The sequence below is a fragment of the Thamnophis elegans genome, chromosome 6 (assembly GCF_009769535.1).
Source record: "Thamnophis elegans isolate rThaEle1 chromosome 6, rThaEle1.pri, whole genome shotgun sequence".
Lineage (NCBI taxonomy): Eukaryota > Metazoa > Chordata > Lepidosauria > Squamata > Colubridae > Thamnophis > Thamnophis elegans.
This window is the reverse complement of record NC_045546.1, coordinates 8,390,363-8,409,063: the sequence shown is the minus strand read 5'-3', so window position 1 is coordinate 8,409,063 and position 18,701 is coordinate 8,390,363. Positions and strand designations below refer to the sequence as shown.

General features: G+C 41.5%; 1 protein-coding gene across 5 annotated transcripts in view; it reads left to right on the top strand.

Moving 5' to 3' along the window:
• GRM5 (glutamate metabotropic receptor 5) overlaps positions 1-18,701 on the top strand; it is a 279,818-nt gene that overhangs the window by 189,017 nt on the left and 72,100 nt on the right. For all 5 annotated transcript variants that reach the window (XM_032219956.1, XM_032219957.1, XM_032219954.1 and 2 more), the window contains exon 3: positions 8,858-9,093. In XM_032219956.1, coding sequence (XP_032075847.1) covers positions 8,858-9,093 — 236 coding nt within the window. The remainder of the gene's footprint in view (positions 1-8,857; positions 9,094-18,701) is intronic.

Below are 18,701 nucleotides of genomic sequence, written 5' to 3'. Positions count from 1 at the left end.
CCCCGGTATACCCAAATATGGGAGGAAGCATACTGCTTCCCTTTTCTGTCTATCGGCTCACTCTGGGAGCCATCCAGGCAGAAAGCCATTTTGTTTTATGTTGCCTTTGTTACATTTGTGTTGCATTTGTGCCGATAAATAAATAAAGGGAGACTCGTATAGATCTATTTCAAGCTATTTAGCTCTCATCAGCTAGCCATACCCTTACTGGGAATCAAACCTGGGCTGTATTACATATTAGGCAGTTATATTAGCCACTAAGCCACAGGCTCCCCTTTATTTATTTATCAACACAAATGCAACACAAATGTAACAAGGCAACATAAAAAAAATGGCTTTCTGCCTGGATGGCTCCCAGAGTGAGCCGATAGACAGAAAAGGGAAGCAGTATGCTCTCTCCCATATTTGGGCATACCAGGGGTTGTGACACAATACGTACCTATTTCCTGGCTTAGCTGATACACACACACACACACACACCTACACACACACACACCATGTTTCCCCGAAAATAAGACAGGATCTTATTTTCTTTTGACCCCCAAAATATGGCCTTGCCCTTATTATAAGGGGGGGTCTTATTATTTTCTGGCAGGTGAGAAGCGAGACGTGTGTCTTACCTTTCCAGCTCCATCACATTCCTCGGCATTGGGAAACATGTAAAAAACACCCTTCTCGCGAGTTCAATCAAACTTCTCGAACTCCCGAGAAGGTTTTTTTTACAAGGTGCTTCCCTGGACACAACGGTGAGGAACTCAACAGAGCTGCCAGTCTCTGGTAAGATGTGTGTCTTGCGATGGGGCACAATTTGGGGGTAGCAGATGGGGTTGGGGATGGGGCAGACTGGGCTGTGTGTCTTATCGCCAAGGTGGCGCAGTGGTTAAATGCAGCACTGCAGGCTACTGCTAGATCAGCAGGTCAGCGGTTCAAATCTCACCGGCTCAGGGTTGACTCAGCCTTCCATCCTTCCGAGGTGGGTAAAATGAGGACCCAGATTGTTGGGGGCAATATGCTGACTCTCTGTAAACCGCTTAGAGAGGCCTGAAAGGCCTATGAAGCGGTATATAAGTCTACTGCTATTGCTATATTGCTATTGCTATTATCGGACACTGACAGCTCCATCCTGTCTCTTGGCCAGTCTGTGCAGGGAAACACCTTGCCCGGAAAAGAAAAACTTATATGGGAAAGCCACATTCACTTAACAACCGTGTTACTGACTTAACAACTGCAGTGATTGATTTAACAAATGCGGCGAGAAAAATCATAAAATGGAGCAAAACTCACTTCACAAATTTCTCAGTTAGGAACGTGTTGTGACTCAGGAGTTCTGCTGAGAGTCTTTTCGAGATACAAGATTCAGTATGCAGCTGGGGCTTGTGGGAGGAAGTTTGGAGATAAAAGGATGGATGCTGCCACGCCCCAGTCACTGGAGTCAACGTCGTTCCTTCGTGTGTGCCGTGTTTGGTACAGCATTGCTTGAAGATTAATTGTGATTTATGCTTGTTACACTTGGATAAGTGCTTTGGTGTTTCATGTAAACCTGATCCGTGGAGACGGTGGAAGAAGTGCAGCGTTTGTAAGAGCTTTTGTTTTGAATTCTTATCGGAGATTTGTGTTTATGTTATTTCTGGGCTCGAAGCCAGTTTGAACTGAGAACTGATAAAGAAAGCCTTCCTTTTAAGTTGCCTGCCTGCGTTTGTTAACGAGCCGGAAGGGGGGGGAACAGAACAGGAACGTAAGTTTGGGGCTCAATTGTGATCGTAAGCCAAGAACTACCTATATTTTTGAGCAGTGTGCAGAAAAGTAGCCAGCTCAAAGTACACAGAGCTCTCCCTGTATTATCTGCTGTAAAAAGCATTTCATATTTAACTCATTTTTTACCGTAACAGTGGAAATAGCTATATCATGCACGCAGTTAGCAACTTTGCTAGATTGCCATCTTTGCTTGATTTAGGCAGGTACCCGCCCACAGAAATTGAATATATGAATACATAAAAATTGGATGGAGAAAAGAAATGGAAATTGAATAAAGAAAAGAAATGGAAATTGAATAAGGAAAATAAATAGAAATTGAATAAAGGGAGGAAATAATAGAAGTTGAATCAATGAATAAATAAAAATTGAGTAGAGAAAAATGGAAATTGAATACAGAAAAGAAATAGATGAAGAAATGGTGAATAAAGAAAGGAAATAATAGAAATTGAATCAATGAATAAAGAAAAAAGGAATAAAGTAAAAGAAATTGCATAAATAAAAGAAATAGAAAATGAATGAATATTCAATAAGTAAATGGAAATTGAATGAGCGAATAAATGAAAATCAAACAAATAAATAAAGTAGAAATTGAACAATTAAATAAAGAGGCCAACATTACATTTAAGATTATCTCTCTCAAAAGAAAAATTAAATAGGGAAAAATGTCTCTTCTTCCATTGTCTTTATTTCAGTCAGCAAATCTAAAACGTCTCTCCCATTTCAAAGGTAATTATCTGGGGAAAACCTTGTCCTTTTTAAATAAATACAATAACTCTGTCATCTGCTAGTAAACATGCTGGTAAAATGTGTAGTAGAGCTTCAAGAGGCAGTGAATTAAAAGTGACATGATCTTTTTTTCTGGTGATTTCCCCCTAGGCCTTCTTTTTAAAAATAGATGTATAACACAGTGATGAACAGAGCTTCCCTTTCATTTTATAATCCTAACAATCCTGAAAGATAGAGTAAATTGTGTAGGAAGTTTGTGGATTGTCCATCCGATGGGTATCTCCGAATTGAATGATCCTCTGGACTAAGTCCAGATCTTTCTCTTCTTCCCGCCAAACAAATAGTTTCCAGATGTGTTGGCAGAGGCTAACTGTGACAGGCTAATAGCTAACTGTGACAAAATAAAATCATGATGTAAGCCTCTGAAATTTCTTGCAAGGGATTAAAAAAACAATGAGTTTAATTCTCATCGAATGTTGCGGTAGTTGTATGGTGACAATAGCAACAGCACTTAGACTTATATACCGCTTCATGGTGCTTTTACAGCGGTTTACAGAGTCAACCTATTGCCCCCAACAATCCACATTTTACCGACCTTGGAACGGTGCAAGGCTGAGTCCCATCTTGAACCGGTCAGGATCGAACCCCTGGCTGTGGGCAGAGTTTGCCTGCAATACTGCATTCTAACCACTGCGCCACCGAGGTGATAATGACTTCATCACATAGATTCTGCCATTAGGTACTTATGGCCTGATGTCTTATGAAGATACACAAGTAGCAGAATTGATGTATGATGACATCGTTGTGCAGATGTTGTTATTTGTCGATATATGCTCATGCTTCCCAGTTGTTTGGACTTGTGTGCACCAGCTAGAATGATTGTTACAGGAAGCGCGAGGAAGTGAAGTGTGTGTGTGCACGCGCGCGCGCACACACACACACACGGGAAGAAAGTTCTCAATGTTTCCGTCATTAGCACCATTTTGATTCTTACAATATCACTGCCAGAAATTGTTATTAGGATTCTGTGGTTAACAATGTTAGTTCATTGTCCTGATTGAATTCAAATACTGCTTAGCTATCATCCATTAAAAATCATATCTCTCTTGTCAGTCAATCCATTAATCTTTTAATCTATCAGCATTTTAATATGCAACATCTTATCCAAAGGATCTATTGAAAATCCATATTCAGTTCCATTAGTGATTGTCTTCAATTTCCTTGTCTCTGCAGCTGACATTTTCCACAATTAAAACAGAGTTGCAATTGATTTTTTTTCTCATTCTTTTTTCCCCTTTTCCTTTCTAAAAAATGCCCAAAATGTTTATTTTTCTCCTCCTCCTTCCCTTCCCAAAAGAAGCCACTTGAGGCTCTCTATTTATTCTCCATCATCTTTTTCTGACAGATAGTCATTTACTCCTACGATATCCCAGAATGATGCTTTGTTTGTAGCCCAGGAGAGAATGGAAATGATTATATGTAAAAGGATAAATAATAATAAAACGATCTTTTGCTACCACTACACTGGCAACAAGGGGGGGGGGGGGGAGTCAGTGGGAAAACAATTGATTTATTGCCACTTTAAATGATGAACCTCACTCCCAAGAAACAACTGAAGAATTTATCCTCTTCCTTTAAAAGAAAAAAGACTAATGAAAAGGTCCGTGACCCGACAAATGCCCGCACGACAAAAGCATGCCGACAAAACCACGGCGCTAAAACCACGACGTCATCAATGTGACGTCATCAACGCGCCAACAACAGCGCGCCGACAGAAGCGTGATTTAAGTTAAGGTAAGGGTTAGGGTTAGGTTTAGCGTTAGGGTTAGGGTTAGGGTTAGGTTTACAACACGCTTCTGTCGCCGCGCTGTTGTCGCCGCGCTTCAGCGCTCATTCGTCGGCGCGCTTTAGAACTTGCGGTTTTGTCACCGCGGTTTAGTCGGGCGCGCTTTTGTCATTCGCTCTTTTGTCGGTGAACCGAAAAGGTCAACTCTCTTCATTCATTTTCTGCCCAAAAACAGAACAGACAATTTGGTGAGTCCATTTGGGTTCCGTTCAAGTGTAATTTCATGAATGAGTGTGATGGCTTAGCAATTAAAGACCCTGGTTCGCAACCCAAGTGCTACATGATGGGGTGAGTTCCTGTTACTTGCTCCAGCTCCTGCCCACGTAGCAGTTCAAAAGCATGCAAGTGCAAGTAGATAAATAGGTACCATTTCGGTGGGAAGGTAACAGTGTTCCATACTCCATGGTGATAGTCATGCTGCTCATATGACTATGGAAGTGTCTTCAGAAAATGCTGGCTCCCTCGGCTAAGAAACAGAGCTCAGCACTGCCCCCTAGAGTCAGACACGATTGGAGAGGAGAAACCTTTACCTTTTTAACCCAATCTGAGAACCACCAGATATGCTAAATCTTAGCTAGAATTACTCAGGGGTGGGATTCAACTGGTCTGGACCAGTTCAGGCGAACCGGATGTTAATTTTAATCTTGTTCGCTGACCCGGTAGTTACAAGGACTGGCTGACCCCACCCACACTGCCCAGCCCCTCCCAGGAGTCTCCACGTGGCCCATTCATCATGCCAGGTAAGTGCAGGGCCTGTACGGAGACTCTGGGAGGTCGAAAAATGGGCCTACTGGAACAGTGGTGGGATTCAGCCAGTTCACACCTATTCGGGAGAACCGGTTGTGGGAAGAAATCTCATTTTGTTTTTTTTCCACTTTACAGGGCTAGTCCTGTAAGGAAGGCAGGAAAGAAACATTCTGGTATTGTTTCTAGCCTAATATTTATTGCTCTGATTACAGAAATTGCCCCTCTAAGGCAGTTTCTGTCTTAGAGTTAACCCTTATTACATTGTAACAGCTAAGGCAAAGGGCCCATCGACATGAGTGACGTTGAGTTGGCCACGCCCACCCGGTCACATGACCACTGAGCCAGGCCTACCCAGCTGGTCATTAGGGCAGAGAACCGGTTGTTAAATTATTTGAATCCCACCACTGTACTGGAAGTACCAGAAGTCTGGAAATGGGTCAATTTCCGGCCACTGGAGGGCCTCCGGAGCCATGGGGAAGCCATTTTTGCCCTCCCGGAGGCTGAAATAAAGCCTCCGGAGCCTGGGGAGGGTAAAACAGACACAGATACAGCCATGGGGAAGCCATTTTTGCCCTCCCAGAGGCTGAAATAAAGCCTCCGGAGCCTGGGGAGGATAAAAACGGACACAGCCCCACCTTGCTGCAGTAAGCTGACTAGGCCATGCCCCTAGCACCTGGGCGGACAAGTGGTTGCTAAAAATTTTCAATCCCACCCTTGGAATTGCTAACCTTAATTTTCCCATCCTAACTTTCCCAATACATCTCAAGGTTGCCAGATTGGGGCCAGGTTGCCTTACTAGAAGTGGTGACTCTACCCATATGGAGCCTCATTATGGTATGATTTTGAACAGTGTTTGTGTTGAAACGCTATTTTTTTGTACTACAGTGATCCCCGGAAGAATCAGCGTACGCAACCGGAACAAGCTGTAGTAATCATCCTCATCCTGGCCTTCACTCATCAACTCCATCTTCATCTTCATGGTCATCCTCATCTTCAGTTTCTTATTTGCATTCTGTATAAGGTAGTCCTCCTTGATCCTATCTATGCCAGTTGGGTTGCTCTAAAAAAAATCACAATTTTCACCAGCTTGATCAAATAGTCTTGCGAAACTTTGTATAGGGATCAGTAGAGATTTCACAAATAGGCTCAGCTTATACCGTATTTTTCGGAGCACCGGAGTATAAGACGCACCAAGGTTTTGAAGAGGCAAATTAAAAAAAGAAGTAGGTAGGTAGATAGAGGGAGAGAGATAAATACAGTAGGTAGGTAGGGAGAGAGAGAGTAGTTAGGTAGGTAGATAAAAAGGAATAGAGAGAGAAATAGAGAGAGATAGAGAGAGAGAAATACAGTAGGTAGGTAGGGAGAGTGTGTGTGTAGGTAGATAGGTAGGTAGGTGGGTAGGTAGGTAGAGGGATAGAGAGAGAGAAATACAGTAGGTAAGTAGGGAGAGAGAGAGTAGGTGGGTAGGTAGATGTTTCCAGGTGTATTTATCCATGTGCTGGAGAAGGAAATTGCTGACAATCAGCAGCACCTAAGACTTTGTTTCTGCTGGCACAGCATTTAATCAATGTAATTCTCATCAATCAGTTAAAGAGCTTTCCAAAAAGGGGGGGGGAGTTTTTGTGCTCTGCAAATCTCCCAAAAATGGTCCATTTTTTGCAAAAATGGGCCCATTTTTTTTTCAAAACAAAGGCATGAATACCCTTGGGGGGCTTGCAGAGTGCTCCTGGGGGGCAAAAACGAACAAAAAACAGGCCATTTTTTTGTCAAAAATAATTGCATGCATAGCCTTATGGAGGTTTGTCTGTGTCCTCAGAATCACCTGAGTAGTGCAAGTGGGTGTGAAACCTTCTTGGAGTTGCTGAAAGGACTGTGTTGTGAACTGGAGATAGGTGATGTCCTGTCTCTCCTGCTCTGTTGAGAGGGGGCTGTTCACTCTTAAGATGGCCTCTTTGACCCCCTCTTTCAAACCAATGGTCTGGAGGAAATGGGTGGGTTGCAGTACTCAAGTGACCCTGAGGACACAAATAAACCTCCAAGTGGCCTCAACTACTCTCCAAAATAATGCATATGACCAGCTGTCTGCAAGGACTATAAATCCTACCATTCCCACTATCCTGTCAGAGCTGAAGAAGCTTCTTGGATGAGAAGTGAAACATCTTCAAAGAATAAGTCCAGTTGCCACTTGATAAAGTACCTTTGGGACAACCATGAGCTGGATGATAATCTCCATAGGCATTTGGAGCTGATGTAATTCATTTCCTGCCCTTCTTTTGATTGCCCCAATAGACTATCAGAGCTTTGGAGTAATAGTTGCTCTGTTACATTATTTTCATCATGCAATAAACCAGTTGCTTTATTGGACAAAGTTGTCTTCCAGTAATTCCAAGATTTCTCATTGGTGGCTGAAGTAATCCCTCTTACTTTATTTGTCTGATTTATGTGGGAATCAGCCAGGAATTTCAATGAAGGTTCGGCCACAGAAGTTTCAGCAGAAGCTCACTAAAATCGAGTCATATAGTAATCTTTATCTATCTATCTATCTATCTATCTATCTATCTATCTATCTATCTATCTATCTATCTATCATATATATATATATATATATATATATATATATATATATGTGTGTGTGTGTGTGTGTGTGTGTGTGTGTGTGTGTGTGTGTGTGTGTGTTATATTTATGCTGATAAATAAATAAAGGGAGACTAGTATAGATCTATTTCAAGCTATTTAGCTCTCATCAGCTAGCCATACCCAAGTTTTTGGGAATCGAACCTGTATATATATGTGTGTGTGTGTGTGTGTGTGTGTGTGTGTGTGTGTGTGTGCATGTATGTATGTATGTATGTATGTTGTATTTGTGCTGATAAATAAATAAAGGGAGACTAGTATAGATCTATTTCAAGCTATTTAGCTCTCATCAGCTAGCGATACCTTTACTGGGATTCGAACCTGTGCTGTATTACATCTTAGGCAGACGTCTTAGCCATTAAGCCACAGGTCCTCCTCCTTATCAGCTGAAGCCAGGGAAGAAGGTATATATTTAGTGTCACAACCCCTGGTATGCCCCAATACATACATATGTATGTATGTACGTATGTACGTATGTATGTATGTACATATATACATATATGCATATATACATATATACATACGTATATATATAAACTGGCTATGTGTGTGTATATTCCAGCATAACTCTGTAACACCTCGAGTAATTTAAAACAAACTTGGTACACAGATGACTTACTCTCTGGAAACAAATACTGTGGGGGGTAAGATACCCCTAACATCCCTCAGGTTGTGTGTTTTGTTAAGATACAGCCTGTTGTGCCTCAAAATGACTTCTACTGTACTGTCGTAAAGTAGATTCTACTGTACAGTGGAGTTGCCATGGTAATGGCTCCACAATACTCCACAAAGGGGTTCCCTCTGGTAAGGGGGAAAATCCAACATTAGAAATTACGTTTGGTCCGGACATTTCCCCCCTATAAATAAAAACCCGGGCAACGCTGGATTATTGACTAGTTTATCCATAAAAAGGATTGCCTGTGCCAGTGGGGAGGTATATAAGAACAAATTGAAGGATTTGTTAGGCTTAAGAAGAATAGAATGCGTCTTCTATGTCTTCTTTGTCTGCTCCGTAGCCCTTGTTAACTTCAGATCCCCTGGTTATTGCCAAGAATATGTCAGCAATTCCCTTTCATGGTTCAAAGGAGGCCTTCTCCATAAACAGAAACATTTCTCCTTATATTATTATTATTTTTAAAATCTCTGCAGTGATGGCTGGGCCGACAGGTATGATGTGACAGATGGCTACCAGCGCGAAGCTGCCGGTGGAATAACAATCAAGCTCCAGTCTCCAGGTGTGAAATGGTTTGATGATTATTACCTGAAGCTTCAGCCAGAAACCAACCAGCGAAACCCATGGTTTCAGGAATTTTGGCAGCACCGGTTCCAGTGCCGACTGAAGGGGTCCCCACAGGAGAACCCCAAATTCAACAAGACCTGCATCAGTAAGTTTTCTGACTCTTACATCTTTATGTGATTGAAAGCCAATCATTGTCCGATTGTGGTCCAAATGGTTCATGATATCCAGGTCGAATTTATTTGAAATGATGTGGTGGCTCAGTGGCTAAGACGCTTAGCTTGTCGATCAGAAAGGTCAGCAGTTCGGCAGTTTGAATCCCTAGCACCACATAACGGAGTGAGCTCCCCTTACTTTTCCCAGTTTCTGCCAACTTAGCAGTTCGAAAGCATATAAAAAATGCAAGTAGAAAAATAGGAACCACCTTTGGTGGGAAGGGAACAGCGTTCTGTGTGTCTTCAGTGTTTAGTCATGCCGGCCACATGACCACTGAGACGTCTTCGGACAGCGCTGGCTCTTTGGCTTTGAACAGAGATGAGCACCGCCCCCTAGAGTCAGGAAGAATTAGCACATATGGGCGTGGTAACCTTTACCTTTACTTTATACTAGAGAAAGAGCTTACCTTGCAGAATTCCATCTGAGTCGGTCATCATGACCAGAGATTTATTCTTCCAAGCTTTTGGAATCGTGATGGAGCCCATCCTCAGGGGACTGGGCTGTTCTGTGAGTAGTATTTATGTAGTGTCTGGCTGTGTGTGGCTTTTGGTTGTTAACTTGAATCTTGATGGCTTACCATTGTTGGAAGAAATGTCCATCTGGGTTCAATTCCAAGTGGGGAGAAAGACACACACACATATATACACCCTCTTTTGTGCTTTGCCTTTGAGCTTCCTGTTCCTGTGCAAGAAATGTATCCTATTGGCTGCTGTCAATAGGGAGGATACTGCAAAATTCCCATTCCCTTCCCACTCCTGGGGGAAGAATATTGCAAAATCTCCATTCCCACCCCATCAGAGGTGGTATTTGCCAGTTCTCCGAACTACTCAAAATTTCCACTGCCGGTTCCCCAGAACCTGTAAGAACCTGCTGCATTTCACCCCTGGGTTGTCCTTGTGCTTTATGTATAGTGAGAACAAACACTTGACTGAATTGGGTGGCAATAAAAATTGAATGAATGAATGAATGAATGAATGAGGAACTATGCTGAAGAAGTACGTCTTCACTTTTTGATAAATTGAGTGTAATTCTTGGAATCATGACAATATCATTTTTTAACACACCAATGTTTGAATCTCATACAATGAGATTCTTATGGAGTTTTTCTCATCTGTGTTCTATTGAAAAGTCTTGGAAGATGGGAGATCCTATCTTCAATTCTGGATTATGTGGTGACAATTCAGAAAATTCAATTCCATCAAGGAAGCCTGATGGAAATTGAGTAATTTTAGCTTCCATCAGTCATTTCATTGATGGAAGTAGCCAAGATAGAAGCAATTCCTCTAATTTAAATGGTACATATAATTTCATTTTAACATATTTTAATATAATATTATAGTTAGCAAAATTTTGATGATTCTCAGCCTGCCATTCAGTTGTTGACTATTGTTTCATTCCTCCTTCATTGTTTTTTTTTAAATAAATGTTTTATAATTGGATCGCAGAGAACTTATATCAGAAATGTCTTTATGAATGGGACAACCCAGTATAAAATGGACATCTTTAGTTATCGTCAAAGCACCACCCATTGGCTTTCACAATTCCTAACAGAGTTATGGTCATAAAATTCAGTACAACGGAAGGATTTTTTAAATGCCATAAATCTCATGCTTTGTCTTATCTTGCAAGATTTCAAAAGAGAATGTCTAAATTTCCAGCATTCTCATCTTTGATGAGAGCATTTGGAGACTTGCAAGATTTTGATAGACAGTTTTATGTAAGTAGGCAGGTGGGATGGGGGAGGGGAAGAAGAAGGGGGAGGGAAGAAGGGAATGGGGGGAGGGAGGAGAGGAGAAGAGAGAACAGGAGAAAAAAGGAAGGGAGAGGAGAGAAGGAAGGGGGGAAAGAGGGATGGATGCATGGAAGGAAGGAAGGAAGGAAGGAAGGAAGGAAAGGGAGGGGACAGGAGAAAGAAAGAGAGGAAGGGAGGAGAGGAGAAAGAAGGAAGGGAGAGAAGGGACAGGAGAAAGAAGAAGGGGAAGGGAGGGAGAGGAGAAGAGAGGAGAGGAGAAGGAAGGAAGGAAGGAAGGAATAGGAGAGGAGAAAGAAGAAAAGGAGAGAAAGGAAGAAAAGGAGAGGCAAGGAGAAAGAAGGAAGAGAGAAGAAAGGAGAGGAGATGAAGGGAAAGGAAAGGAGAAAGAAGGGAAGAGAAGGAGATAGATTTAATGTTTGACATACTTCAGAAGATTGACCTTTTTTCTAGCTCTTTGGAATAATTAAATTAGAAGCAGAATATCCCAAGGAGCACAAGGAGCAATCTTTGATCAAACTTTAAGCCACTAATTCTTCAATCTATATTTTCTTCCTTGTTATTCAATTGACATGGGCTGACTACTTTAACAAAATACATAAAAGTGAAGTCCCAATAAACCTTGCCCGGTTTTTTATCAGGTAACATCAGGTGAATTCACTTAATCCAAGATTTGTCTACAGAGAACACAATCAACAAGGAACTAGCCAAGTAAGACAGTTCAAACCCTAACAGATCAAAAATGTATCCCACCTTTGAAAGGAATCTAAAAGGACGCTATTTATCCTCCACCAACAGGCTGATTATTATGATTATACACGTCAAGAGTTGCTGGAGCGACTCCAATTGCGGTTAAATGACTAGTGTAATTAATTGCACAGTGCATGCACACTTAATTTTGAGGATGAATACTTTTGAGAAAGTTTTGCATATTGCAACATCATCTGCTGCTCAGCGTTTCACTTAATTTCAATTAAGATGCATTCTGTGGGCCATCCTTTTTCAAAGCCATTGTGCTTATTATTTTTAATTAGAAAGAGACACGAGTTGAGTAAGATAGTACGTCTGTTTCTTTTGCATCCCCCCCCCCTTCTTGTTGGTGCTTTTTACTGCTATGTAAGTATTCATGTCTTCATGTACTGTTTGTCTTGAGTTGATTTATTCAGCCTCCCGCACAAAATGGCACAGGATGGGGGATACAATTTTTTTTAAAGAAACAGGGAGAATAGGAATAAGCTGTTGTAAAATATAAAATCACGTTGGCGGAAGTTAGCACCCAGCCCTTTCCTAAAAAACTGAAATATTTTAGGAAATATTAAAAGGGCAGAATATTTCCCCTAAAAGGGAGCCAGAAAGTCACACACACCCCAACACCACCTTTGTCAATGGGCCATTAAGGCCCGAGCCAGTCTATTCTACATAACAAAGATCTACCTCCTTCAGGCAGAGCCATAATAGGAATCCCAAAGCCCTTTCATTACATCATCATCCAGCAAGGCTCAACCACGCTTCTGACTCAAAAACACAACCTACAAAGTTATCCTTGCATGGTCTCGTGGGAATCTGACTACCAATCAGAATACAAGCTCAAATTCAAAACCTCAGAGAGGGTATAAAACCCAGGCACTCTCAGCATCTCTTCCCTTCCTCCCCCCGCCCTTCCAGGACCTCAAACCATGTGGTCCTGTCTACCATTAAAACCATCTTTCAAAAGCAGCCTCCATATTTCCAGTGTCTTTCTCCCCACTTGGAACTGAACCCAGAAGGACATTTCTTCCAACAGCTTTAAAAAAAAGCAGGCTGGGTTTCTGATTCTTCAGTGATAGACATTCTTTAAGTCATTTAGCCAAGGAATAAAAAGATGTTTTGTGGCATGGAAAACAGGAATAGAGTCAAGGGTCACCACCGTAGGGATTTCATATCTCACTCTTCTTGTCTCTTGAAGTTTCTTCTACCTTCATACACATTCATGAATACATACACACACACACACACACACACACACACATACACGTATATATACGTGTGCGTTTGTGTGTGTGTATATATATTCAAATCAAAATAATATTAGACAGACAGACACACACACACACACACACACACACACACACACACACACACACACACACACATATATATATATATATATATATATATATATATATATATATATATATAAATAATATTATTTTGATTTGAACATCATCTTCCATTAAACAGTGTGTCCTCTTGGTACAAATATTTTGTGTAAATATTTTATACAATAACAATTACAATTTACAGCCATATTTATCATTTAATCTATTCTTAACTTAATACTACTATAAACCATACCTAACAGTATAACAATTCTCTTCATACTTAACTTTGTTAAAAACATTTTCTCTATTTCACTTTTCAGCTTTTTTTCCACTTTTCATATTTATTCTCTAACCATTGATAAAATAATTCCTATATGTTATAATAATCAGATTGTTCCTTCTCTTTAATTTCGAGTGTTAACCTCTTCATTTCTGCACATTCTAATGTTTTCCTAATCACATTCTCATCCATAGGGATCTCTTCATTTTTCCAATTTTATGCAAATACAATCCTAGCTGCAGTTATTATGTGAATTATCAAATATATAATTTCTTTACTGTACGTTTCTGGTAAAAATCCCCAGCTTTTATTTTCCCCCTTCTATTTCTTCATGTTTATATTATGATAGGCTCTCTCATCTGGAATACTTCTTTATTTAATACAGTATATTTGTCAAATTAGAATGGGAAAGCTTATAATTATCTATAGACCTGTCATGTAAAGGGAGGAGAAGCTACCACATTTTTTTTTAAATCTTTCAGCACCCAGCCGTAGTGGATTCTTTATATTCAATTTAGATATTTTTGACATTTGGGAGGGAGGTGTCTCTTTTCCCCTTTCTTTTGTACATACACAAAAGAAAACATTTTCCCCTTTATTGTTACTGTTCGATGTGAGTTTCCACACACAAAGCAGCCCAAAGCACACAGAGGAGTTCCATGAACATTCACAACTTATGGAGGCAAGTTATTTCACTGATTAATTGTTCTCACTGTCAGGAAATTTCTTCTCAGTTCTAAGTTGCTTCTCTCCTTGATTAGTTTCCACCCATTGCTTCTTGTCCTACTCTTAAATGCTTTGGAGAATAGTTTGACTCCCTCTTCTTTGTGGAAGCCCCTGAGATACTGGAACATGATTATCATGTCTCCCCTGGTCCTTCTTTTCATTAAACTAAACATACCCAGTTCCTGCAACGGCTCTTCATAGGTTTTAGCCTCCAGTCCCCTAATCCTCTTTGTTGCTGAAGATGGGGCTCCAGCATGTGTCCAAAAGTTCAGAAGACAAAACCTCTGGTCCCAGTGACCGACCCAGATTAGATCCTGCAACATTATCCTGAGACATATCTATTTGCCTTCATTTGTTAGTTTTTCTATTTTGTATTTTATCCATCTTGGAAAATGAAAATAAACATACTTTTTTAAAAAGGAGGAAGAGAAATTGAAAGCTAGTGTGAAATAGTTTGTTGGTAGGAATGGTCAGAATATAATCTTAACTTCACGGGACAACTGAAGTTCTTGTTTTTGTAAATGATGAAAAGGAAAAACCCGATGGGACGAGAACATGGCACAACATAGGAAATCAAATCCAACAGGACAAGATTCAGTGGTCCATCTACATTTGAAAGACAAAGGCCACTCCTTTTGAAGACAGCAAAGTCCACATTTTGGATAGAAAATGTGCCACATAAAACTATGTGATCGGGCTTGATAAATTGACCCTTAAAACTTGAAAATTAATGAATAGTTACAATCGGGCTTGATACATTGACACCTAAAGCTTGAAAATTAATGTATAACTCCTTAGCATCAGAGGGTGTTAATATAAGGCAAATGGTAGTTGGAACAGAGTTCTTTTCAGGTGGGGAGGGGGAGTAAAATGTCTAAACTCCCAGCCTGCAGACCAGATTAGTCACGTGCTGGCCACGCCCATGCCTGGTCTAGGGAAGGGGTTGCATCAGAGCATGTTAATATAAGGCAACTGGCAGTTGGAACAGAGTCCCTTTCAGGTGGGGAGGGGGAGTAGAACGTATAACTCCTTAGCATCGATGTGTGTTAATAGAATATTGTATAAGAAATACTGATGATCTGATGGTCATTTTGAAAAACCCTTTCTTAGCAAGCACCTAGAAGCCAAGAAGAACATGCATGCCGAATTTGAAGTTTGTAGTCTTTACAATTCTGGAGATTTTGTGATGAGTGATGGTATTTGGCTTTGATAGATAGATAGATAGATAGATAGGTAGGTAGGTAGGTAGGTAGGTAGGTAGGTAGGTAGGTAGGTAGGTAGATAGATAGATAGATAGATAGATAGATAGATAGATAGATAGATAGATAGATAGATAGATAGATAGATAGATAGATTAAGCAAACCTCTCTCAATAGAGGGAGAGGGATAACTGCCTATCTCCAGTCTTCAACGCAGCAATTCCAAGAAAATTCCACAACCAATTGCTCTCTGATTCAGGTGACCCTGAGGGCAAGAGAGTGTTAATGACCAGATGATTACAAAGAAATACAATCCTTCCATTTCCCCACCACAATCCGGTCAGAACATATCCATCCTTCCTTTCCCCCACCATCCAGTCTCAACTGTCAGTACCTATCCTTCCATTCGCTCTGTGATCACAACAGATGAAATTTCATGTATGAGAAACGAAACATTTGGTTCGTCTTCCTCAAGAAGAAATGAAGCCCAGTTGCCTTTTGCAAAAGCACCTTTGAGACAACTGCGTCCTGGATGACTGAGAATCTCCATGAACGGGTGGGAAGACATATCTCCAATTTGGTGATTCTGTGTTGTTGTTAGTTGCGAAGTCATGTCTGACCCATCGCAACCCCATGGACAATGTTCCTCCAGGCCTTCCTGTCCTCTACCATCCTCTGGAGCCCATTTAAGCTCATGCCCACTGCTTCAGTGACTCCATCCAGCCATCTCATTCTCTGTCATCCCCTTCTTCTTTTGCCCTCAATCTTTCCCAGCATGAGGCTCTTCTCCAGTGAATCCTTCCTTCTCATTAGGTGGCCAAAGTACTTGAGTTTCCTCTTCAGGATCTGGCCTTCTAAAGAGCACTCAGGGTTGATCTCCTCTAGGACTGACCGGTTTGATCGCTTGCAGTCCAAGGGACTCACAGGAGTCTTCTCCAGCACCAGAGTTCAAAGGCCTCCATTCTTTGGCACTCAGCCTTTCTTATGATCCAACCTTCACAGCCATACATCGCAACTGGGAAAACCTGGTGCAATTGATGATTCTGTACTTTTTTTAAATTGGTTAGTGATGGGCAGGAAGTAAGATCCTTGTGGCATGTTATCCTTCAGCTCCAGAAGGGAGTACAAGTGGCATGGAACACGGCAATATTTGGAAAGCTTCTATAGAAATGGAAATAATCCCGCTTTAAATTGCCAGGTTTTACACCGATGCCATGGCGACTGCTTTCTTCTCAAGCTGGTTTCCCCGTTACAGACCGAACTGCAAATACACACATGGCCATTGACAATGTGTGAGTCTGAAAAAGTACCGCGGCAAAGTCATTCTCTGTAGTCTTTCACAAAATGCACCAATAATGGGCCTCCTTCCTCCCCTACCCACACCCCTTCTGTTCTTTTCTTCAGAAGCTGCTTGGGTGAACAATATGCCCCTTCTGCAAACAGCTTCGAACTGAACAAAGGCTCTGTGTGCTGCAGAAATTTTGCCTTCCCCCAAGAATAAAAGACCGAGGCAGATCCCGTGTGAATTTATCCAAATGGAGAGCAAACACTCAAAACAATCGTTTCAGGGCCTCCCTTGTCATGCACCTCGCGGCTTCCAGTTCCCTCAAATGACTTTTTATTTTTCCTCTCTCTCTCTCTCTCTTTTTGGTACTGTACAGTTGCAGAGTCCTTAACTGCCTCTTAGCATAAGTGGATGGTGCCTTTGGTACTTGTGAAAAAGGCCGCACTGAATCGCAGGATTCCTATAGAATTGCCTCCTGCGAGATCTGAGGGTGACTTCAAACAGGGTGGCTTTCAAAAAAAAAGATGCTGTGTATATTTTGGTTAGCCGTAAAAGGAAACTGGGATGCCAAAGAACATCAGAGCATAGAAATTCAAAGAAGTAGTGCAAGATTAGAAGATAACTGAGTTGAATGTTGAATGTTGAGTGTTTATTTCATTTATATGCTGCCCTTTTCCCCCGAAGGGGGACTCAGGGCGGCTCACAACTCAAACCAGGGTAGGGGGGATACAGACAGATTAACAACAACACAAAAACAATACATGATTTTAAAACACACAACAATCATACCATTCGAGGCGGGGGCAACGGTTCTTTAGCCCCAGGCCTGTCGGAACAGCCAGGTTTTAAGGGCTTTGCGGAAGGCCTGGAGGGTGGTGAGGGTGCGAATCTCCACGGGGAGTTCATTCCAGAGGGACAAAGGGACCTTGGAGGTCTTCTAGTCCAACCCCCTGCACAGGCAGGAGACCCTATACCATTCCAGACAAATGGTTATCCAACATCTTCTTAAAAGCATCCATTGTTGGAGCACCCACAACTTCTGAAGGCATCTCACTATTAGGAAGCTTCTCCTTAGTTCTAGGTTGCTTCTCTGTGTGCCTTCAGCATTTAGTCATGCCAGCCACATGACCAAGGAGACATCTTCGGACAGAACTGGCTCTTCGGCTTAGAAACGATGAGCACCACCCCCTAGAGTTGGGAACGACAAGCACATATGTGCAAGGGGAACCTTTACCTTACTATAAAGTCCATCTAATGTTTTATTTGGTTTATTATCTGGCCCTGACTTCTTCCTTGGCACTAGCATTTAAGATTTGTGGCCTGTACTTCCAGGATTAGCAAACCCTACATGGTATTGGACCTGGGTACTTGAGAGACCGCCTTCTGCCAATTACCTCCCTACGACCAATTAGATCCCACAGATTAGGCCTCCTCCGGATTCCATCAACTAGCCAGTGTCGACTGTCAACCCCCCAGGGGAGGGCCTTGTCTGTGTCTGCTCCCACCCTCTGGAACAATCTCCCCGTGGAGATTCGGACCCTCACCACCCTTCAGGCTTTCCGCAAAGCCGTTAAAACCTGGCTGTTCCGGCAGGCCTGGGGCTGATGAGTTCCCAGCCCCACTCAAATGGTTGCGGCTGTTGACGAGTTTTTAATTTGTTGTTTGTATTTGTTTTGTCTTCTTTTTTTTTTTGTACCCCCCCTTTCCCTATTTGGTTTTGTTAGCAGCCCTGAGTCCCCTCGGGGAATAGGGCAGCATACAAGTTTAATAAAACTAAACTAAACTAAACTAAACTAAACTAAACAAACAAACATTAAGATTAGTAACGGCTGAATGCCGGATTCTTTCATTTCCCCTTTTAAAAGCATCTAAACTGGGAATTATCACTCCATCTGTTGGCAGGCACCAAATGAACACGTCTGGGTTGTATGAAAGAATTGTTTAAAAGTAATTCATTTATTCCATCAGTTGATTTCTTTGTGTACAAAACAGGCCACTTGAGTTTCCAGAAGTTTTTTTTATCCATCAAATCCAAAATAGAAAATAGATGATAACTCCCAATGACATCGCCCATCGTCAACCAAGTGCAGGTAGTCCTGGATTTATGGCCACAATGGGACCAAAATTTCCATTGCTATGCAAGATGGTGGTTAAGTGAGTCGTGCTCAGTTTTATTACTTCTTTGTCACTAAGTGAGTTGCTGAAGTTGTTAAGTGAAT